Source organism: Schistocerca gregaria, chromosome 4 (assembly GCF_023897955.1).
Source record: "Schistocerca gregaria isolate iqSchGreg1 chromosome 4, iqSchGreg1.2, whole genome shotgun sequence".
Lineage (NCBI taxonomy): Eukaryota > Metazoa > Arthropoda > Insecta > Orthoptera > Acrididae > Schistocerca > Schistocerca gregaria.
In genome coordinates, this window is record NC_064923.1 from 699,282,178 (window position 1) to 699,306,233 (window position 24,056).

Sequence of the window (24,056 nt, forward strand, 5' to 3'; positions counted from 1 at the left end):
AGGTCCGCGGCTAGCTCAGAGAGTGGCAGCCTATAGCGACCAGAGTAATGTACATGGCGGACTTTTACTTCACCAGCAGCGAGGCAAACATGGACTAGAACCAAAGAGCTTGTACCACAACGACTGTCTAGAGTTAAGTAACTTTCTATCTATATGAATAAAGAACCCAGTTAATATACAAGTGCAGTTTGTGTCATAGAAAGAGGATACCGGCCATCAAACAACATCCTCTCCTTATATCCCATGGTACAGCTCTACAGAGACAACGAGTTGACGTAAAATTCCAGGTATGGGCATTTGCATCACTGATGAATGGCTCTGGAGTACCAGCTCGCCCTGAAACTCTCCCATCTTGCAGATCTCGCTTCGTATTGTTTTGATGCTGACAGGGTTCGTGAGTGTGACATACAGTTTTGCAGTGACTTTTGCAGCTGTCGTCCTCTTACGTTTAGTCACATTCTTCTTCAAAGACCATTCGTTAGATCACTCAATACAGACTTTAGTCCGTGCTGTGAATTAGCTGATGAAGTTTTCCCACTTTCCCAGTCTGCGGAATAAATCTTCGACATCGTGCCTCTTGAATCATCAAACATTTCAGCTCATCTCGATATGGAAGCACCCACCAGATGAGCACCAACAAGTGGCCCACGTTGTAAGTCACTTAGATTCGACATAATACACTCACAACCACTCAGAACACTATTATGGCCACGACTAGCACTTGCAACTTATTCAGGACATTTCACAGGTGACGTTCTTGGTGAAATACAACAGAGCAGGCTTGGTTAGCATCTGCATTGACGTTCAGTCATGGATTTCTCGCGGTGTTTCTATATTTTTGTCCAACCTCCAGTGTGTATTGTGTTGGTGAAGTTAAAACGCCTAGCTCCTTGAGGAGGTACACTATCTGATCAAAAGTATCTGGACACTTGGCTGAAGATGACTTACAAGTTTGTGGCGCCCTCCATCGGTAATTCTGGAATTCAATATGGTGTTGCCCCACCCTTAGCCTTGATGATAGCTTCAATTCTCGCAGGCATTCAGTCAATCAGGTGCTGGAAGGTTTCTTGGGGAATTGCAGCCTATTCTCCTTGGAGTGGTGCACTGGGGAGAGGTATCGGTGAGGCCTGTCACGAAGTCGGGGGTTCCAAAACATCCCAAAGGTGGTCTATAGGATTCAGGTCAGGACTCTGTGCAGGCCAGTCCATCACAGGGATGTTATTGTCGTGTCACCACTCCGCCACAGACCGTGCATTATGAACAGGTGCTCGATCGTGTTGAAAGATGCAGTCGCCATTCCCATATTGCTGTTCAACAGTGGGAAGAAAGATGGTGCTTAAAACATCAGTGTGTGATAGTGCCACGCAAAATAACAAGGGGTGCAAGCCCCCTCCATGAAAAACACGACCATACCATAACACCACCGCCTCCGAATTTTACTGTTAGCACTACACATGCTGGCAGATATTCACTGGGCATTCGCCATACCCACACCCTGCCATAGGATCGTCACATTGTGTGCCGTGACTCGTCACACCACACAACGTTTTCCCACTGTTAGATTGTCCAATGTTTACGCTTCTTACACCAAAAGAGGCGTCGTTTGGTATTTACCGGCGAGATGTATGGCTTATGTGCAGCCGCTCTACCATAAAATCCAAGATTCCTCACCTCCCGCTTAACTGTCATAGTATTTGCAGTGGATCCTGATGTAGTTTGGAATTCTTGTTTGATGGTCTGGACAGATGTCTGCCTATTACAGACTACGACCATCTTCAACTGTCGGCGGTCTCTGTCAATCAACAGACGGGGTCGGGCTGTATAGCTTTTGTGCTGCACGTGTCCCTTCACATTCCCACTTCACAATGACATCGGAAACAGTGGACCTAGGGATGTTTAGGAGCGTGGAAATCTCGCGTAGAGACGTATGGCGCAAGCGACACCCAATTACCTGAACACGTTCGATGTCTGTGAGTTCCGCGGAGCGCATCATTCGGCTCTCTGACTATGTCTAATGATTAGTGAGGTCGCTGATACGGAGTACCTGGCAGTAGGTGGCAGCACAATACACATAATAAGGAAAAAGTATGTTCTTGTGGGTGTCCGGATACTTTTGATCACATACTGTATCTAGTGGTGACAGGGGGTGGAAACTATATAGTACCTTAGTGTTCACTTGTGTTCAATCAATACTTTTATTCTGAGTGGTGAGTTACCCCATAAAATTTTACAATTAAACATAATTGAGTGGACATACGCGAAATATGTCAGGAGGTAGATTCATCTATTCCCAAGATTAGCAGTTATACAAAGGATAGAACTAGCTGAATTTAATTGTTTGAGAAGCTCAAGAATACGGTTCTTCCAGATCATCAGTATGTACGTCCCTAAATTTGGAGTATTCGAGCCTATTTATTGACTCCTATTCGCGCATTATATCACTTGCTGGTATGACACTATTTCTTATACAGAACTGACTATAGTGCGTTTTCCTTAAAACTGAATCTCCCCTATCATACTCTTGTCTGATGTTCACAAATTTCAATTGGCCTAATTTGTTCTGAGCAACTATAAAGTTTATCCAAATATTGTTCTCATCTTCTCTTGTTCTACTCTGTTCTCATCACCTATTTATCTCATTTATTATGAGCTAATGTGTTCCCTGTTCTATGTTCCGTAAAGTGATCGTTTATTTATCTTCCTGTAGCACCTACAATGACCTGTTACAATGTTGTATCTATTTAACGACATTTACCCTCCATATTCTTGTAAAGCCATCAGACGATCAAAACAAATTGCAATATGATTTAGGCAAGATAACTGTATGGTGGAAAAAGTGGCATTACCCGATAAAACACAAATCTAAAGGCTCTAAATTCAACTAAATACTTAGGGATTACATTAACGAATTACTTAAATTGGAGCGGTAACATAGATAATGTTTTGGGGAAAGTAAACCAAAGACTATGATTTATTAACAGAACACTTAGAAAATACAACCGCTTACACCACGCTTATCCGCCATCTTATGGAGTACAGGAAGTTTATTCGCAGTTGCATATGCGGGAAACTTTCGACGGAATGACGACGTTAAAAATTTGTGCCGAACCGGGACTCGAATCCGAATTTCCTCTTATTGCGAGCGGTCTCCTCAAAAACTTAGGCACCCAAACACGCTTCAAGGCCAGACGCAAACTTCCATAGGTCGTCGACCATGTGTCATTAACCTGCATTTTTACGCTTATTTTAATTCGCGTAGAGGGAAGATATTTAGTCGAAAGTCATTAGCCTGGTATCGGCTGATAAATACCATATTGCAGTTACTGTGTTGGTAAGAATATATCGTACTTTTGTGGGATATTGCTGTTCGGTGTGGGATCCGCGTCTGATAGAACTGACAGAGTCCAAAGAAAAGCAGCTCATTTTGTGTTGTCACGAAATAGGGCAGAGAGGTCCATGTATATGATACGCCAACTGGGGTGGAAATCAATAAAACAGTGAGGATTTTGGTTGGAGCAGGATCTTCTCATGAAATTTCGGTGAGCAAAATTCCGCTCAGAGTGTCAAAATATTTTGTTGGTGCCCACCTACATAGGGAGAAACAATCGTCATTATAAAATAAGAGAAATTAGATTTAGGTGTTCGCTTTTCTCACGCGCTGTTCGAGAGTGAAACGGTAGAAAAATAGCCCGAAGGTGGTTCAGTGAACATCTTCATCTATATCTATATGGATACTCACACTTAAGTGCCTGGCAGTGGGTTCATCGAACCACCTATACAATAATTCTCTATTATTCTACTCTCGAACAGTGCGTGGGAAAAACGAACACCTATATCACTCCGTGCGAGATATGACTTCTATTTTATTCCGTTGATAGTTTCTTCCTATGTAGGTCGGCGTCAAGAAAATATTTTCGCATTTAGAGCAGAAAGTTGGTGATTGAAATTTTGTGAGAAAATCCCGCTGCAACGAGAAATGCCTTTGTTTTAATGATGTTCACTCCAAATCCTATATCGTGTCCGTGACACTCTCTCCTCTATTTCACGCTAGTACAAAACGTGTTGTCCTTAAAACATTCTCGATGTACACCATTAATCGTATCTGGTAAGGATCCCATATCCGACATGGCGCAGAAGTACTCCAAGACAGGACGACAAGTGTAGTGTAGGCTGTTTCTTCAGTAGGTCTGTTGCATCTTCTACGTGTTCTGCCAATAAAACGCAGTATTTGGTTGGCGTTCCCCACAGTATTTTCTATGTGTTCTGTAGAGTTTAAGTTGTTGGTAACTCTAATTACCAGGTATTTAGTTGAATTTACGGCATTTAGATCTGATTGATTTATCATCTAACAGTAGTTTCACGGATTCCTTTTAGCGCTCACGTGGATGACCTCACACTTTTCATTAATTATATCAACTGCAAATTTCGCTCCATGCAGATGTCCTATCTAAATCGTTTTGTAATTAGTTTTTATCTTTTGATGACGTTACTTGACGATAAACAACATCAGCATCTGCTAACAACCTAAGACGGCTGCTCGGATTGTCTCCTAACTCGTTTATTTAGATACCAGAGGGCTTATAACACTACCTTGGTAAGCGCCAGAAATCACTTCTGTTTCACCTTATGCGGGACACTTAATTGTGAAATGCAGACCAATAATGTAGATGCAGGTTATTTCTTCTGTAGGTGCCCTATATTTCCAGTTATTTTCTTTTCTAAGGATCTACCTTGTTGTTCTTCGAGGCTGTGTACACAGGCCATGAATGCTTATAATGTAACATAAGTTAGATGAACGAAATCAGGAGTCAGGCTTGGCTGCGTACTGTAATACCACAATCCCTTTTGGGATCCTGTATTCTTTTCCAGTCTCATCCCGACTCTGCCGAAGAGGGCATATATCATTAATTTACACCAATATAAACTGCTGCTTTGACTTTGTCTTATCTGGTTACCTGTATTCGAATACACCGAAGATTCTTCGTGCAGAAAATCAGTAATTTGCACTAATTTAAGCTATTGTTTGACACTGTTTACGTTGGGCCTCACCGGTATGTAGAATGAAGGAAACATGTTGGATTAAAAGCTAATATATTATCAGAATTTGCACGTAATACAAGATACAGCCACATGGTAGGTATAAAATTGCTGTTGCAATTATGGAGTAATTAACCATTAAAGTTCCGATATTTCTGGTCATCAAGAGACAGCCATTTATATGCTTTGTTAAGTCAAAAAACCATTTGTATCCCTTATAGGAATATGACATGATGATTTTTCAGTCAGAATTAAGAGTACTTATCCTTTAATTGGTGTTAGTTAACAGAACTGTAATTACGACCATATAGAAATGTAAAATTTTATTCCTACGAAATTTAATTAGTTGAATCTAGGTCTTTTATTCAATAAAACCATTTGCTCTGTTCACTTGAAAATGATAGGATGATATATCTTTAAGTCAGTGAAGTAATACACACATCAAAAAACGTTTTGCATCACCCCGGTTCCGAGAGTTCCGGAACCTGTACAGAAAATTGCAATAGAGATCAACATAAACATCATTTCCGCCCTTTTTATTGCTCATGAAAACCACACATTGCATGTCGTACCATCATACATCGAGACCTTCAGAGGTGCTGGTCCAGATTGCTGAACACACCAGTATTTCTGTACCCAGTAGCAGGTCCTCTTGCATTGATACATGCCTGTATTCATCATGGCATACTACCCACAAGTTCATCAAGGCACTGTTGGTCTAGATTGTCCCACTCCTAAACGACGATTCGGCGTAGATCCCTCAGAGTGGTTGGTGGGTCACGCCGCCCATGAACAGCACTTTTCAATGTATTCCAGGCATGTGCAATAGGGACCATGTCTGGAGAACATGCTGGCCACTCTACTCGAGCGATGTCGTTATCCTGAAGGAAGTCATTCACAAGATGTGCACGATGGAGGTGAGAATTGTCGTCCATGAAGACGAATGCCTCGCCAATATGCTGCCGATATTGTTGCACTATGGGTCGGAGGATGGCATTCTTACAGCCGTTACTGCGCCTTCCATGACCACCAGCGGCATACGTCGGACCCACATAATGCCACCCCGAAACAGCAGGAAATCTCCATCTTGCTGCACTCGCTGGGCAGTGTGTCTAAGGCGTTCAGCCTAAGCGGGTTGCCTCCAAACACGTCTCCGACTATTGTGTGGTTCAAGGCATATGCGGCACTCATAGGTGAAGAGAACGTGATGCCAATCCTGAGCGGTCCATTGGGCATGTTTTTTGGCCCATCTGTACTGTGCAGTGTGGTGTCGTGGTTGCGAAGATGGACGTCGCCAAGGATGCTAGCAGTGAAGTTACGAATCATTCAGCCTGTTCCGCACAGTTTGAGTCATAACATGACGTCCTGTGGCTGCACGAAAAGCATCATCGAACATGGTGGCGTTGCTCTCAGGGTTTCTCCGAGGCATAATCCATAGGTAGCGGTCACCCACTGCAGTAGTAGCTCCTGGGCGGCCTGAGCGAGGCATGTCATCGACAGTTCCTGTCTCTCTGTATCTCCTCCATGTCCGAACAACATCGCTTTGGTTCACTGCGAGACGCCTGGACACTTCCCTTGTTCCTGGCACAAAGTAACAATGCAGACGGCATCGAACCGTGGTATTGACCGTCTACGCAAGGTTAAACTACAGACATCAAGAGACGTGTAGCTCCATCCTGGTGGAATGACTGGAACTGATCAGCTGTCGGACCCCATTCATCTAATAGGCGCCGCTCATGCATGGTTGTTTACATCTATGGGTGGGTTTAGTGACGTCTCTGGACTGTCTCTGTGATACAATACACACAGTCAACGTCTATCTTCAGGAGTTCTGGTAACCGGGCTGATGCATAACTGTTTTTGATGTGTGTGTATTCAAATTAACAAAATACATTGTTGCAATGATAAAACATGTAATTTATAGTCTTAATAGAAACAGATTCTTTCCTGTCTTTGTATGAAATTATTTACTTTTATTTCATGTAATGTTCTATGTCATTTCGGATGATGTATGTGAAAACTTTCGTTGTATAAATCCAAAATTCAGTATGTAACAATGATTGTAAGTGTTTAAAAACATATAAATAGAGGTAATTTGTGGGCCGCCATAGGCCAGTCTTATGTCAATCTTACGTCAGTCTTAAGTCACTCTAGGGCCAAATTTTGTTTCAATAGCATTTAGTCAGACTTTGTTCATTTGCCGCCGAATCGTGCGAAATAAAGTTCTCTGTGAACAAGAAATACTGAAACTTATTTCTACAGTTGTATGATTCCCGTGTGGCGATGCAGAAACATCAAGATGAACCTACGGCAGCATTAAGAAGCAGCGCTCCGGATTACGCAAGATACGTATTATTTTATTGGTGGAGTATACCGTAAAAATACGTGGTATATTAATTATTTTCCTCGTATTAAGCAATGATACACATCCCAAACTTCACCCACAAAAACATTTTTGTCGTGTTATATTACAGTACATATCAAGTTTATTATATGTTTGCAAGAGGTTATTACCAAACAGTGCACCCATCTCTGTGGGTGGTAGTGCTGATTTGGTACTTACAACCGTTGCCATTGGAGGCCGTCCAGGAGTCGCCGTCCAGAGAAAGTCTTATGAGGCCCTCAGCTCGGCCCATAAGGGTCGCGGCGGCCAGCAGCGCCAACGTCAGCGTCTTCATGGTCGTGGTCATGGCGAGCTTCACCATGGCTGCCCGCCCCTCACTGCGATGTCGACTCACTGCCCGCAGACGTCTCTTAAGGCCGGGCTTATCAGCCACCCAGGCTTATCACGATCCGCTGCCGAGTGTCGTTAGGGAACTCTACTCGGCTTCTATTCGCGCGACGCCTTGTGCAATACCTGGCAAAGAACGCGGGAGGAGCCGAAGGAGCGAAGGTATCTCAGCAAAGTGTGTGTGTATGTGTATGTGTGTGTGTGTGTGTGTGTGTGTGTGTGTGTGTGTGTGTGTGTATGTGTGCTTTGGTCGTTAGTTTTAATGATATACACCATGTGGCACATAGTCTCAGGACGCAATTCGGAGTGCGTCATGTGTGAAACCATACTGTACAGCAGAGGGTCAGTATGTATAAGCGTAGGCATTAGGCGTCGAGACCACAAGTTCTCAACCAGTTTTGGCGTACCGCCCCCTTTTCAAAAAGCAAATAATGTTCAACGGTCCCCTGCCAGAAAAGAAAAAGCAACCTGACTCCTTTTATTGAAATCAATAATGTAACCCACAGTTAAGCCCACATTACGGGATAGTGATTGGAAGTTGCTCTTCTTAAATGAGCAACCTTTTTATGGAAAAATTACAGTTTTTAAAAATAATTTTATCAAAATATACTGCTGCAGATCTCAATGTCCGATTAATAAATATGTATCACTAAAAACAAAATAACGTTAACAGTGAGAAGTCAGAGTTTATCATAGTGACACTACTTTTTAAATATTTGGTGTCATATTTGTCATTACCAATTCCAGTATTAACAATCTGTCGATTTTCTTTTTTATGTAGCTGTTGACTCTTTCGGCTGAATATGATGACGGGAATGTACTGAAGTATTTCTCTGGTGCAGCGAATCACGGTGAAAACAATACGGCCTGGAGGGCTATTCAGGAAGCGCTAATTGTTTAGAAACTAATTAACCTTTGCAAGCAGATGGAAAGATGAGTCAATGTTCATCACAGCAAGCGTTCTAGTATCCTGTGTATTCCCTCCTCTGTATTGCTACAGATTACACGCACCGTCCAAATTGGTACTTGGATTGCAGACCGTGCAACAGGCCATAACTGTGGTGTTCTGTCTCGTCAATGTAAAACACAAAAGTACTAAGTTCATCAATCCACTGACTTCTACAGATGCCCCTGCGCAGGAACGGCCGATAGGTCGTGGTCACCGGCTGACTTGATGTGAGGCTGACAGGAAGTTACTAGCGGGAGGGCTAAGGTGCTCTTACCTACCGAATGAGAAATCCAATTTAAAGTTGAGGGATACCAGCGACATTGCTGTCAAATCATTCTAGACATGTTTGACCACAGTGTCATGTGTTATCTGTTCGACTACAATGCCATGCGTTATCCAGCTTAAACAATTAATAATTATTCAGACATGGAACATTAAAATTTCCATAACCGGTAAGTAAATAAGAAATTATACGTGCGACACAGCCTACACCGATACGGTTCGGCTGTTGTAAGTTCACGCCTCTAGCACTTGACTCCAGCTGTGGACAGTCATCTCCGCCCCCATTGTTGGTGCATCGAAAGCACACGAAGTGCTTCGTTTGCATTACATCACAATATCAAAGTTATTAAAAAAAACTGGAAATTAAAGAATCTGAATAAACTGTATCATCTGGTACTAATGGAGAAATCAGCCACAAATATCAATCAAACACGAATGCAGATACAAAGAAACGTAAATGAATGAAAAAAAAATGTTTGTACCTCAGTCTACCTCCTACGCCACATATGAGCTAACAGTATCCTTTTGAATTATGAAATGAGGCATGTGAGTGAGAGCCAATCCAACACCGATCATTCCAATTCTAAGCGTAATTGTGAGCCTTCAATTAAAGCTCGGCAACCGGATGCAAACATTTTACAAAAAATTACAACGGCGAGGAAAAACATCCGTCAGGCGGCTTTCGCAAACGACAGTTTTTAAACGTACACTTTAACAGTAGCCGGCCGTGGTGGCCGAGCGGTTCTAGGCGCTTCAGTCTGGAACCGCGCGACCGCTACGGTCGCAGGTTCTAATCCTGCCTCGGACATAGATGTGTGTGATGTTGTTAGGTTAGTTAGGTTTAAGTAGTTCGCAGTTCTAGGGGACTGATGACCTCTGATGTTAAGTCCCACAGTGCTCAGAGTCATTTGAACCATTTGTTAAGTTCCATAGTGCTCAGAGTCATTTGAACCATTTGAACCTTAACAGTCCGTAAACATGAATTATTACCACTTTCCATGTGTTCAGAAATTATTTCTAGCTCATAAACAAATAGGATCAGTTATTACTAGTGGTTGTTAAAACAGATTTTGGATGGCGAAATTGGCTAGACACACTATTTTATGAACGATGACGCTTGGTTTTATCTCTCCGGCCATTTGATACCGTTCAAACGAAAATACATTTGCATCAAGTTCTCAAATTCCTCTTTGCGATTACTTACAAATTGATTCCTTGAAACGACTCTCAATATAGACTTTTGTCTTCAGACTTTCGAAAGGTTTTTCTCTTACCAAATGGAATATGAAAGGCAGTAGTGCTTTTTACAACGATATGGAGCTATGTACCACACGTCTCGTCTGTCGTTGTGTGGTATTCATGAAACTTTCACAAAACAACGTACCAACGGTAATGGTTCTCCGCACCTGTCTGCTTGTGCTTTTTATCTCCGGGGATATTTAGGAGGTAACGTGCACGAAAGTATTCATAAAACGACAGATAAACGGAAGGAAAACATAAGGCTGTATACAGAAGCAAGCAACATTGTAGCTCTTCGGAACTGGGTTTGAATGAGAGCTCACAACCACAAAAATGAATGTAGGGACAGGACGTTCATTTACAATGTATGTTGTACTTGTGAGGTGTTATAATTTCGTAAGAATTTTATGAATTCAAATATAATGATATTTTTCTATTATTGACACGGAACCGTTTTTATCTTCGATACGCTACATCCAATAGTGTAGACAACTTATGGACAGAAGTAACTTGTGCCTGATGTGTCACCGCCAAATAACTTGGACTGTACATTGAAAGAACTGCTACAATATACAAGGGGTGGACAAAAATATGGAAACACCGCTAGAAATGGATTCTTGAACATAAATGCAGATGATAGCGAATACTAAAGGTTGCACGTCGAAGTTCATTGCATTCGAATGTGGCAAATTGTTGATGCTGGTGTGGTGCATTCTTCCGAAAGTAAGGTAGACCAAGTGTATGGTATTTCAAGAGGCACCGTATCGAAGATTTACACCGCATACAGGAAAAGCGGAAGAATGTCATCCACTAAGTCACAACGAGGACGAAAATCTGTGTTGAGTGACTGTCATGGACGGTCACTGAAGATGCCTGTAACGAAAAATAACAGAACAATACCTGGAGAACCACTGCAGAACTGAAAATCGCACTCGTGGACCCTATCAGCGTTGTCGGCATCAAAACAACACGAAGTGAGCTCCATCAAAGAATTGCAGGGCGAGATGAAATTCCAAAACCACTCATCCGTGATGCAAATGCCTGTACCAGAAAAACGTGGTACGAAACGCATAAAACTTTTGCAACGATGGAAGAAAGACGTTCGATCGGCGGAATCTTGTTTCACTCTGTCTCCAACACCTTTCCGAGTTTACATTCCAAGAACGAAAAATGGTGGGGGTTGGACGATGATTATGGTAGCCATATCGCAGTAGTCCATGGGCCCCAAGGTTACTCTGCAAGGGAAGGATTATGTGAGTATGTTGGCTGATGAGGTCCGTTATGATCTGATCTGTCATACAAGACGACAGATCCCCTTTTCACACAGCTCGCATCGGCCAGAGCTGTGAGCACGAGAATGAAATGTCGCAGCTTCTCTGGCCACCACAGTCAGTATTATTGACCCTTTGTGATCTGCTTCTGAGAGAGAGTTGTGTGATCGTTATCCACCTCCATCGTCGTTGCATGAACTTTCCACTGATTGCAGGAAGAAAGGCATAAAACTCCCCTGAAACCCATACAGGAGCCGTACTTATCCATTCCGATATGGCTGGAAGCTGTTTTGAATGTCAACGTCTTTATTACACCGTTTTCGGCATGGGAACTTGGTTTTGGTGTTTCCATAAGTCTATGTGTTCCATGTGTGTGTGTGTGTGTGTGTGTGTGTGTGTGTGTGTGTGTGTGTGTGTGTGTGTGTTTGTGTGTGTACGGTAGAGAACTGAAAGAAATAAGCAGTGAGGCAAAGAGCAATAACTCCTTTTATCCAAAGACAATAATTACACTTAAGGCACTACGATTTATCATTGTATCCCCCAATGTGCTCCCATGCTGGCCGTATAATCGGTAAGGAGTTCTTTTGATATGGCGTTCCATTCTGTCACCAGAGCGACTGGCAACTGCTAGACGCTGGTTGGAGAGTGTAGACGTGCTCCCAACGCATCCCACTCGTGCTAGATGGGATTTTAGCTGGAGGAACGAGCAAGCCACACCATTCGCCGAATGTCCTCTCCTTCCAAGAACTCCTCCACCGGCGCTGTTCTATGAAATTGAAGCTAGAGCCTAGCGCACGCCTTGAAAAGCGCACATGGAGCAGAAAGACAGTATCACAATAACACTGACTGGTGAGTGGTTCAAATGGCTCTGAGCACTATGGGACTTAACATCTATGGTCATCAGTCCCCTAGAACTTAGAACTACTTAAACCTAACTAACCTAAGGACAGCACACAACACCCAGTCATCACGCGGCACTGGTGAGTGTATCGTGCTCAAAGCTGTGAAATTCAGTGAGCCCAAACAACATTATAACTCCCCAGCCATACTTCTCCATAAAACCTGGACCACGAAAACGATCATGTTAGACTATGCTGAACGTAACTTTATGTACTGAGAGAAGCGAAACACGTAATGTATCCAGGAACCTTGTCGAAGATGGATGACTTGGTTGAGACCTTGACTGTAGAAGTCTACTTTTTGGTTGTTTAGGAAACGTTCCACGTCGAAACTCATCTTTTCGTCATTGTGGGCGTACCTGTCACGCAATGGTTTCTTCATCAGAGGCAAAAGAAAGAAGTCACTTGCTGCCAAGTCAAAAAAAAGTGCGGAGTGGGGTAAAATTTAATGCCCTGAAGAGGCATCATTAGTGATTATTTCCAATGAAGAACGAGCTGTTTCGTTGTCATTGAGCAAAAAGAGCCCTTGGACAGCCTCCCACGATGCATCTTGACAGCCTCCAGTATTCTCGTCAGGAATCATTGATACTGTGAATCTGTGACAGTTCGCCCCTTCCGAGTTAACCTTATTGTATTGCACTATAGTGGTTCCAAAAACACTCAACCCAATCGTGCACTAAGATATTTGCGTCTAAGGCATTTTCAACGGTGATGAATGCAAATATTTCCACTAGGCCTGCTGGATTTGTTTAGCGTTCATTATGATACGCCCAGACTCTGCCGTGATGAGAAAACGGCTGCAAAAGACATGAAAAAATTTGAATTAGCCTGAAACAGGTGTGACATTTCCGTTGTTGCCTTGATTCGTCGGGATCCTCTATGGTGTGTGAACAGTCTTGGAACCGGGTGAGCGTCGATCTGAGTCATGTTAGAAATGATATTCAGGATGTTGGACCTGATCAATGACCGATCTTGTTCTACTTTCAGTGTGAATGTCAAGGAAACCAACGCAGCTGTTATTTTAGGTATACTTACTAATCCATGACCGGTTCCATTCTACACGAATATCCTCAGTTGGTAAACTGGCATTTGTGACTGATTTTCACTTATTCCACCATCGCATCGAATGTAACACGATGGTCCTCGAACGCCAGGACCTCCATTTCTGTTGTGATTCCAGGTCCTCCACAGATAGGTGATAATTCATTTTGTTCTTCGTCGTTCACTCTTGTTCCACCGCAATGGTAGGTTCCGCGCCACCTAACTAATGTTGCATACAATTGTGAATTGTCGTAGTCTTCCTCCAACTTGAATGAAATTTTTACTCTGCGGCGGAGTGTGCGCTAACATGAAACTTTCTGGCGGATCAAAACACTGACCACACTTAGTATGTTGTGCGGGAAGGCACATTGATCGCTTTTTAAGCAGGAACCCATTTCTGGTAACGCACGGCTTGGCTGCTGGACAACGTCGGAGATGGGTGTGCGTTCCAAATTACGTCCATAAACCTCAAATGAGTAGCACATCACCCTATCTACAGTATAAACGGACTTCGAACTGCGTACCGCCGCGCGGGGTAGCCGCTTGGTCTTGGGCGACTTGCCACGGTTGGTGCGGCTCCCCCCGTCGGAGGTTTGAGTCCTCCCTCAGGCATGGGTGTGTGTGTATGTTGTCCTTAGTGTAAGTTAGTTTAAGTTAGATTAAGTAGTGTGTAAGTGTAGGGACTGATGAACGGAGCAGTTTGGTCCCATAGGAACCTACCATAAATCTCCAAAACTGCGTACCCGCTATGTCAGTGCAGAATCTACATCGCTACATCGGCGTTGCTCAGCCTCATGCACATGACTAAATACTTGCGGTTGTCTTCGATGAAAAAAAAAAAAAAAGTTCAAATGTGTGTGAAATCTTATGGGACTTAACTGCTAAGGTCATCAGTCCCTAAACTTACACACTACTTAACCTAAATTATCCTAAGAACAAACACACACACCCATGCCCGACGGAGGACTCTATCCTCCGCCGGGACCAACCGTGTCTTTGAGGCATTTCAGTCGTTCCGTTGACTCGAGCAATATCGTCCTAATATCGTCCTCCGCTGACGTTAAGGCGGGCCACACAGCATACCCCACATACAATCGAGCGGTGTCAAATCTGGTGACATTGCTCGCCATGGAAGTAGTACACCACTATCAACCAGTCGATTAGGATAAGAGGCGCACAGGTGATTCCGCACATCGACATCAAAACGTGCTGGAGTTCCGTCGTGTTGCAGCCATGTGTCCATCCGAACTTTTAGTGGAACCACATCCAGTAGGGTAGACAAAACATCTTTAATAAATGTGAGGTAGATCATTCCTGTTAGTCTGTTTGGCAGTACATATCGCCCAGTGGTATGTCACCAACTATCCCGGCCGAGATATTAATAACGACCCTGTGTTGGTAAATGGAAAGGAGCATTTGGCGTCATTGACCGGGAGGCCTCTTACGGGGCAGGTCCGGCCGCCTTCGTGCAAGTTTTATTACATTCGACGCCACATTGATGAAGACAATACAACACCCAACCCTTGAACGGAGAAAATCACCGACGCAGCCGGGAATCGAACCCGGGCCCGTAAGACGGCAATGCGTTACGCTGACCACTCAGCTATTGGGGCGGACACCCTATGTTAGTGATTTTGAATCACCTGCACAAGAGGATTTTCGTCCGCCCAAACATGCATGTTGTGCAATTTTAATATGCTGTCTCTAGTAAATGTGCATTCATTCCTGAATAGTACCAGGCTCGGGAATTATGGATGGAGTATGCATTGTTGTAAATACCACTGCGCAGACTGCGCCCATAGTGGGTATTCCTCCTCCAGTAATGCCTGGACTTTCTGCAGATGGTGTGGATAGAGATGCTGTTCAAGGACAACGCAGCACTTTTACCAGTGTACATCACCTGCTCCACCTTGTGAGTGTTGGTAGCCGGGTCCTCTTCGAACATTGTCAGGACGTTCTCCTCCTACAGTAGTCAAGCCGAGCGTGGATGAATCGCATCACGTTTCGGCACTTACCAGAGGATAGGATAGGCAGTAGGCTGAAGACAGTATTCGCAAGCTCCAAGCACAAAGTGCTGCTGCTTTACTGTACAGTGGACACATCTCAAGCAGAAAATGCGTACCTGCAACTTTCCGGCTTCTCTGAGGCATCCCTCGACGGACGCGAACGTGGAGTGACGTGGGGTAGGTCTGCTTGGAAAACGTTCCGCGTACAGTCTTGCAGCAGCTCTCCGGTCGCAGTCCACTTTGGCGTATGCAACCATCACGTCGGTCATTTCCGCAGCCGTGTGCTGGTACATGTCGCACTGCTGTCAACAACGTCACTCGAGTGGCAAGCCGCACACGGTCCGCAGTAGGGTGCGTACAAAGGCTGTTACGAGAAATGTTAGCGCACGCGCAGGAATGTCATTAGGCTCAGGTCGTCCGCCCGCAGTGCACATATGGCTAAAGGGTTTGCATACCTTCCGTATTCAGACACCGAAACGAACCGGAACAAACCGTCACAACCACAGCGCGTGGGCTTTCACGGCCGGCGTCTTCAGTAATTAAAACTTCCGGGCTAAGAGGCCGTGGTCCAATAGTAGAAATGCTTCTCCCTGACGTTTTGTTGCCTTCTGCGGGCAGCATCATCTGAGGCGAGTCTACGACTGGGTGCTAGGCCGTGGAAGTCCTGTTTATATAGAGCGTGTATAGGGCGTCACCACTCGTCACGTGTTGTCAACAGATATTCTTGTCAGCTTTGATGTGGTGTCTCTGTTCACCATGGTTCCTGTCAACGAAGCTCTTGCTTGCATATCTGACATATTTCCTACTGATATAGTAGCTTTGTTTGGACATTGCCTCTAAGTCCAGCCGTTTATAATATTTTTATGGAATTTTTTGAACAGCAAGCTCTGCAGTCAGCCAGAAAAAGGCCTTTGAAGTGGTATCGGTATGTGGACGACACTTTTGTCATATGGAATCACGGTGAAGAAGAACTGAACCGTTTTTTGAAGCATTTGAATAGCATCAATTCATAAATACAATTCACTATGGAGGCAGAGAGTAATGGACGGATTAATTTTTTGGATGTCTCAGTAATTAAACGAGCAAATGGGTCTCTGGGTCACAAAGTCTACAGAAAAGATACACATACCGATCGTTATCTTCATAAGGATTCGAACCATCATCCCAGGCAGATGAGAGGTATTATCAAGACATTGGTGGACAGGGCTAATAAAATCTGTGAGCCAGGTTATTTGCAAGAAAAACTAAACCACTTGCGAACCGCTTTCCAGAAAAATGGGTACGCTGGCAAGGAGATAGATCGAGCACTCCATCCCAGAAGAAAAATGTCCGAAAACGGGCAACAACAACAACCATCGGTGGGGAAAGTTTTTCTTCCATTCATCCACAATATTACGGACCTTATCGGGAAAGCGCTGGCCAACTTCAGAGTTGAAACAATCTTCAGACCCACCAAGAAGATTAGTGAATGCTTAAGATCGGCGAAAGATGCACGACACCCTTTAGCTACTCCTGGTGTGCACAAAATTCCGTGTAGTTGTGGGAAGGTTTACATTGGAACCACAAAATGAAGTATCAATACTCGCCCAACTGAACACAGAAGGAACTGTCGACTGGGACACACCAACAAATCGGCTGTAGCGGAACATGTTTTTGAAACGAGTGACCATGAAATAAAATTTAGTGAGACGAGCGTGCTAGCTATATAAACAGGACCTCCACGGTCTAGCAGCCAGTCGTAGACTCACCTCAGATGATGTTACCCGCAGCTGGCAACGAAACGTCAGGGAGAAGTGTTTCTACTATTGGACCACGGCCTCTTAGCCCGGAAGTTTTAATTACTGAAACCGTCACAACCGTTCGTTCTCAGACTTCGACACTCTTCAGCGTCCAATCCATGCGTTTCCGGATATGGGTTCCTACTTGGAAACCGATGAGTTTGCCTTGCCACACAACATACTAACCAATGTCGGTTCTTTTTGGGTCATTTTAGGAAGACGGTGAACAAACGCCTGTAGGAAATAGAAAATTCTATCTGTATGCTACCTTTCTCAGCTGAACTTTTACGAAAACATAATTATCGAATTTCTCGTCACTTTCTTTTGTTACTTGTTTTTTAAATAAAACCGCCTTTCCTTGCGGCAAACTTAATTCATTTTTCCCAGACGCGTTTCGCCTTTTTCTTACTCCAAGGCATCTTCATTCGCATCAAGAACGATACAGTTTTGTTACTTTTAGATTGTCAAACAGTTCACGTCATGTTTTTTAAAGTAAATAAGTAATTATTTACAGTTTGTTGGTATCTGTGTTTCCTTTCATCTGGTCTGGAGGTCCCACTACCACTTCATAACCGAAACACAATTTTGTATTCCAAACTTTTTCTTTCACACTCTTCACCATTTCCTCTTCTTCTTTGTGGTTCAATATTATTCTCGTGCCTCTAGTTGTAGCTATTCTTTCGAACACTGTGCTTTTCACGGCCTAAATATTGTGAGTTCTTTATGTGTTTCCTCCTTTTTTTTGTACCTGAATGTTGACAACCTAACGAAGTACTTGTTGAAAACTAGCTTCTGATCAGGATGTTTGTATCTGTGTGTGTGTGTGTGTGTGTGTGTGTGTGTGTGTGTGTGTGTGTGTGTGTGTGTGTGTCTTGGGGTTGGGGTTTGGTGGTGGTCTGAGTCGTAGAGTGTTGAATATGACAGCAATAGTTGTTAGTGATTGAAAGCTTTGGTGATCATCTAATCTGAGTTTTGGTTTGAATGTCCTGTGGTGGGGCTCATCGACAAGTGAGTGAAAATGTGTTGGGTTGCATTATTATTATTGTAATGATAATAATCCTGTTTCTGAATTCTATTATTTTATCTGTTAGTGTAAACAATGAATTGTTTGACATGTGTACTTGGTCATTGAACATTGTTTTCCTTTCTGATTTGGTTTTCTTTATGTGGTAATTTTCTTGCAAGGTAAGGGGGTGTTTATTATTGTTGACTCCAGTTATTTTCATGTCTTCTTCCCTAGTGGTTGGTTTGTAATTATGTTCTCTTAGATGTTCTGTAAATTTCGAGTAGTTTGTGTCATACTTCCAGACTCTCATATGTTCTTTGTATCTAACACCAACGTTCTACCTGTTTGTCCTTTCCATCTACCATCACCACCTTGGAAAAAAAACTGTAGTTGGTATATACCTGCTTTCTGGTGTGAGTCTCTATTTTTTTCAGTTTTTGGGTGTAATTTTGTATAGACTTGTCTGCTGTGTATGCTATATTTATTCCCTGTGTGCGGAAAATGTTGGTGATTTTATGTATGAGTTTGTGTTAGTAAGACATTGTGTACCATTTCGTGTTTTCTTTCGCATTTTTCTGATTACTCTGTGTAGATGGTTTGGTACTGAGTGTTTGTGTTTGGTTCTGTCGGATTGTTGTAGTGGTTTGGCGCTTTCTGCTTTTTTTACTTTTAATTTTGTTATTTAGCTTTGTGGCTATGTGACAATTGTAACCAATGTTGTGTGCTGTCTGCATTATTATGTTAAGTTCACTTTGGTAGTTTACTTTTCTGAGTGGCACTGAGTTGAGTCTATGGAGCGTGTGTAGAAGAGCTGCTAGCTTTTGTGAGTGTGGATGGTTCACGCATTGTGGAATGATAATGTCCGTTTTTGTGGGTTTATGGTAAATTTGTCTATTCTGTTCTCTTTCAATTGTAAATTTTATGTTTTTGTGTACCTTGTTGATGTCAGGATGTAGTTATTCAATTTTTGTTTGTGCTTCATCTATTAAGCAAGAGATGTCATCCATGTACCTGAACCAATATAATATCTTGTACTTGGCAAGAAAATTACGATATCCAGAAAACTAAAGCAGAATGTTCAAGTATGCATGCCAAACAATTCATTGTTTACACTAATAGATAAAATAATAGACTAACACTCTGAAAGAAAATTATTACCATAATAATAATAATAATAATAATAATAATAATAATAATAATAATACAACCCAACACCTTTTCATTCACTTGTCCATGAACACGTCCACAGAATATTTATACCAATACTCAAATGAGATAATCACCAAAGCTTTTAGCCACTCTCTAGCAGCTATTTCATTTACAACCCACCTGTCGGCTTCAGTCTTGGATTCTTCAGCCGACGTTCGTCTCATGATTTTTGTGACATTTCGCCAGCATGAGTGGTTCGCTTTGTCAAAGTTTCACCCTCGTAATGACACAAGTATATTTCACACAGTGTAGGAATTGTTCCATTTCATTTCGTAGAAGTTATTTCGTTATCCTCTGTCATAACTTAAAAAATACGATCAGTAGCAGGGCAGTTGGAAAAATCTGTGTAAAGAAAGCAATGAGATGGTAATGCGCTGAGGGCGCTTTTGCCACCTAATCCCACCAGGGTAAAGTAAGGCAGCTCGCTGCTGTAAGGTGCTGCCACCAGCCAGTGTAGTACGCAACCAAAATTCTGTAACTTTGTTTCAGATGTATAGCTGTAAATAATATTTTAGGTATTAATCTCTATATATTTTTAAGTAGATCTTAGTTTTAAAAATATTAAGAACCTTTGTAATTAAAATTGCAACGAGTCTTGGTTTTATGTTGGAAGGGTAAGGCGGGAGAAACATTACGACAGAAAGTTCCAGAACAGTTCTCTTTGTGAGTCGGAAGTATTGTGAAGTAGCGTGTGGTGCGATACCCACATACTGTATTGTGTGGTGATTAAAATAAGCACAATCATCGTTAAACAGCCTCAGATGGACGGAAAATTATTGCTACGCACAATTCTACAGTATCAAGCAGCTATTTATCAACCAAGCTGAAGTGGTAATGTTATTACGAGAGCCAGTGGAAAGCCATTGTTTGCTGTGAAGGAGGCAGACATTACGATACAGCATGAGCCACTATACTGGCCAAATATTACATTGGGAATTATGACTTGGAAGCCACTGTGTAAAAGCTGCTAAACCATCCATCAGTAACAAAATCTCGTCAGAGACTGCAAAACATTGCTCAACATCACACAAGGAATGAAGTATTTATTTCTGTGATGAAGTTCAGCATATTGTATTTTACATAGTGACGGACATATTGTAAAAGTCATGTTTCGTCGTCCTCCTGTACAAGTTAGGTAGGCTAATACAAGTTAAGTTTTTAAAAGCAAGAAGCCTTATCACGGTGTGGTTATTTAAGTAGATGTTTAGTGTGTACTTTTCACTGTGGTACTGAATCATCAACATTTTCAGATCATAAGCTAGTTATATGTAGGCCCATGTAAAGTGCTTAAAATTATTATTGCCATATTAAGCTAAACATCAGATTGTGTACAAAGTTTCAGCTATTTTGTTACACTGATAAGCATAATAAAAGCAGTTGCAGAAGAAAACAGCAAAAGGTATTGTGCACATTTTCATTACTACAAAACAATTATTACTGTGGTGTTTAGAACATACGATTTTACTGATTCATGGTGTGTGACAAACTAAATTTATGTTTCAACAAAAGTGCAGGAAAGTATTTTTGTTAAGATGCATTGAAATACTATCACTTCAAAAATTCTTCACGTTGAAAATTATCAGGTAGTATCAGTGTAAATATTCATTTTCAGTCAGTGGTCAATTCTGTATAAAGATAATGTTTAAGAAAGATGTTTATTAGTTACAAAAATTACAAATAATACCAACACAGTAACTATCCTCTTCAATACTTAACAGGATCTTGTAACTCAACATTTCAGTGTTATTTTACTTAAAAATGTGTCATGTTTAAAACAGATTTATTCTGTAGTGATGAAAGAGTCTTTTGCTGCAGTAACGAAAGTAATACATGTGTAGAATCCATATTGTATATATTCAGTGTATATCGTTGTTTCAAAGTGTTTAGGACTTATATTGTGTGATCTCCTCCCCCTTGTTTGCTTGTGACTATAATGGTTCCAATTAATCAAAATTAAAGGGTGTGTGGTAAGAGCTTAGCTCCGCAGCGCTTAGATCGATTAAGTGCAATCAACACTGAGGTCTTACTGCAAGCGAATGTCCGCCCATTATATAGTTACGAGTCCGATCGCCAACCTTGGTCAGGCAATAACTGATCATATAAGGATAGAAGTGGGTGGGGCATCACACCTTCCATTAGTGGATTGGAGCCGAGCTCATGGCCACAGACTATATGTACCTGGTGCACCAACGTCCAAGGGCTTCTACATAGTCATTTCTAGTGTGGTTCTCTTGCTACCTGCGATTGTCGTTCGCTGCAGCATGAGAGGCCAGGATCCGATTACCGTGAGGCTTTCGTCTTTCATGTTGAATTTATTCTCGTATTTGTGTATTTCTATAGCTTCTCTATAGAAGCGGATGTGACAGTTCTTCTCTACAGTCACTCTACACGTACTTTCATCTCAAAAGTACACACCCCTTCTCAGTCGAATGCGGCATCTTCTGTGTCCGGAACAAATCAGTGGGGCCATGGCCTTCGTTTGTGTAAGAGCTGTTATTTTGTTTTGAAGGAAAAATGGTAAGTGTAATAATAAAGCAACGAACTATCTTGAATTTTCACATGAAGCGTAGAATACTTGCTACTAAACCTGTCTTTTACTGAAACAAGTGTATGGTGAAGACTGTTTATCATGTAGCCGAGATTATGAGTGGTTAAAGAGTTTCCTAGATGGCAGAGAAGATTTTGAAGATAATACTCCTGGGGCGACATTCAACATAAAAAACGGATGAAAAGAGCAAAAATGTACTTAATCTGATCCTATATAACTTTCAGTTGAGTATTTGATTGATTACTGAAACAGTATTAATTTAGAAAGAATGTGAAAGGCAAATTTTTCATAAACAGTTTAACATGAGAAACGTGTGTGAAACTGGTGGCGAAAATTCTCACGATCGAACAAAAACGGGCTCATGAAAATGTTTGTACTCACACTTTGAATACAATGGAAAATGTCCTAATGTCTTGGAAAGACTGAAAACATATGACGAAGATGGCTTTTTTACTTATGATCCATACACAGGAAAATCCCAACTTCACTGAGCGCGAAAAAAGCTCTAATTGGAAAATCAAGATTCAAATCAATGATAAATGTGTTTTTCGATATTTGTGAAACTGTGCGTGTTCACTGAGTTTCTGATGGTCAGACTATTAGTCAACATTATTACTTTGAGATTCTTACTCAATTCTGCGAGAGAATAACAAAAAAGCGACCCGAATTGTGGAAGAACATGTCAAATTTCTAGCAAAGTAGAGCTTCTTAGTTTTAATCCACCAGCCTTATTAGCCTGACCTAACACCATGTGACTTTCATCTATTTCCCGTGGTCAAATTTGCATTAAAAAGAACAAGATTTCAGTCATTGAAGCAGTGTAAGGAAAAGCGACATGCACCAGAAAGGAACTCACAGAGAAAGACTTCTAGCAGTGTTTCCATCAATGGAAAACTCGCATGGAGCGTTGTAGGGATAGAGCAGGTGAATATATTGAGGTTGACAACTAAATATGTATGTTTTGAAATTAAGTGTTTTAAAGCAACAGTCCCGTTATTTTACAGACACATCTCGCACACCAGATTAAAAACGCGATGGAGCATAGAAACTTAAGCTTTACTAATCAACCGCATGGTTGGTAACTTGTTTAGGAATTGTCCATCTCGAAGGTACAAAAAATGTGAATAAATAATAACGCTCTGCATGTGTCGGAAGGACTCACAGTGTAATTCAGATTCCTACAATGAACGCTGAGCTCATGAAAGTTGTTAGAAGAAAGGAAAATTGTTACAAATGAAGTTAATAAAAAGAAGTCACACAAAGAGAAGATGAGACTTACATAGCTGAAGGCTCCAATGCACAACAGAAGAAGTACGTGGAGAAGTATGTGACAACTATTACTAGTTCACACACTACAAGAAACCAGAAACTTGCAGAAAGAATTTAAAAGTGAGTGGACAAAAATTCTAACACAGCAAGTGGAAAACACACAAACCATTCATGCGCAAAAGTCTCACACTAACTGAAGAGAGACATAGGTTGGACTAAGCACTCGCCCATCGCTATATTGCAGTAGGGCAAAGAATGCTGTTAAATTACTGAAATATTGATGAGCACAGTCACACTCACTAACTGTAAGAGATAATAAGGTATGATTTGCCATGGTTATACTTCCAACTAACGTTTTAGTTTCTGATACTCAAACAAGCCCTTACACATTCCAACTAACTAACCTACATTTCTCGAGATGACCAGAACAGACAACCTCACCTCCGAAGACCCAGCACACAGTGCTGTTCCATGCTGCCAGACAGTGGACCTTAGGCAGTAGCGGAAATGGACAGAGAAAATACAATTCTGCTACCTGTACCAACTTGTACAATGGCTGCTGACCAGCGTCTCCTAATGTGTCTTTGGTCCAGCAGAACACTACTTAAGCTCTCTACAAAAGTTGACTAAACTTCCACTGAGACACAAAGAATTCATATCTGCGAATCAGAGTACATGGAAGCATTACACAGACACTAACACACTCTCTCTAGCATACAAAGTATGGAAGAGGAACAGAAACACATAAATGTAGCATGGGATACAGAACTACAGCAGGGATACAAAATAAA

General features: G+C 42.0%; 1 protein-coding gene across 1 annotated transcript in view; it reads right to left on the reverse strand.

Annotated features, from left to right (window-relative positions):
* The window catches only part of LOC126267487 (beta-mannosidase-like), a 309,954-nt gene extending 302,181 nt beyond the window's left edge, over nt 1-7,773 (reverse strand). The window contains exon 1 of the mRNA XM_049972771.1: nt 7,601-7,773. Within this exon, the coding sequence (XP_049828728.1) occupies nt 7,601-7,742 (142 nt within the window). The 5' untranslated portion in view covers nt 7,743-7,773. The remainder of the gene's footprint in view (nt 1-7,600) is intronic.
* Nucleotides 7,774-24,056: the final 16,283 nt, after the last annotated feature.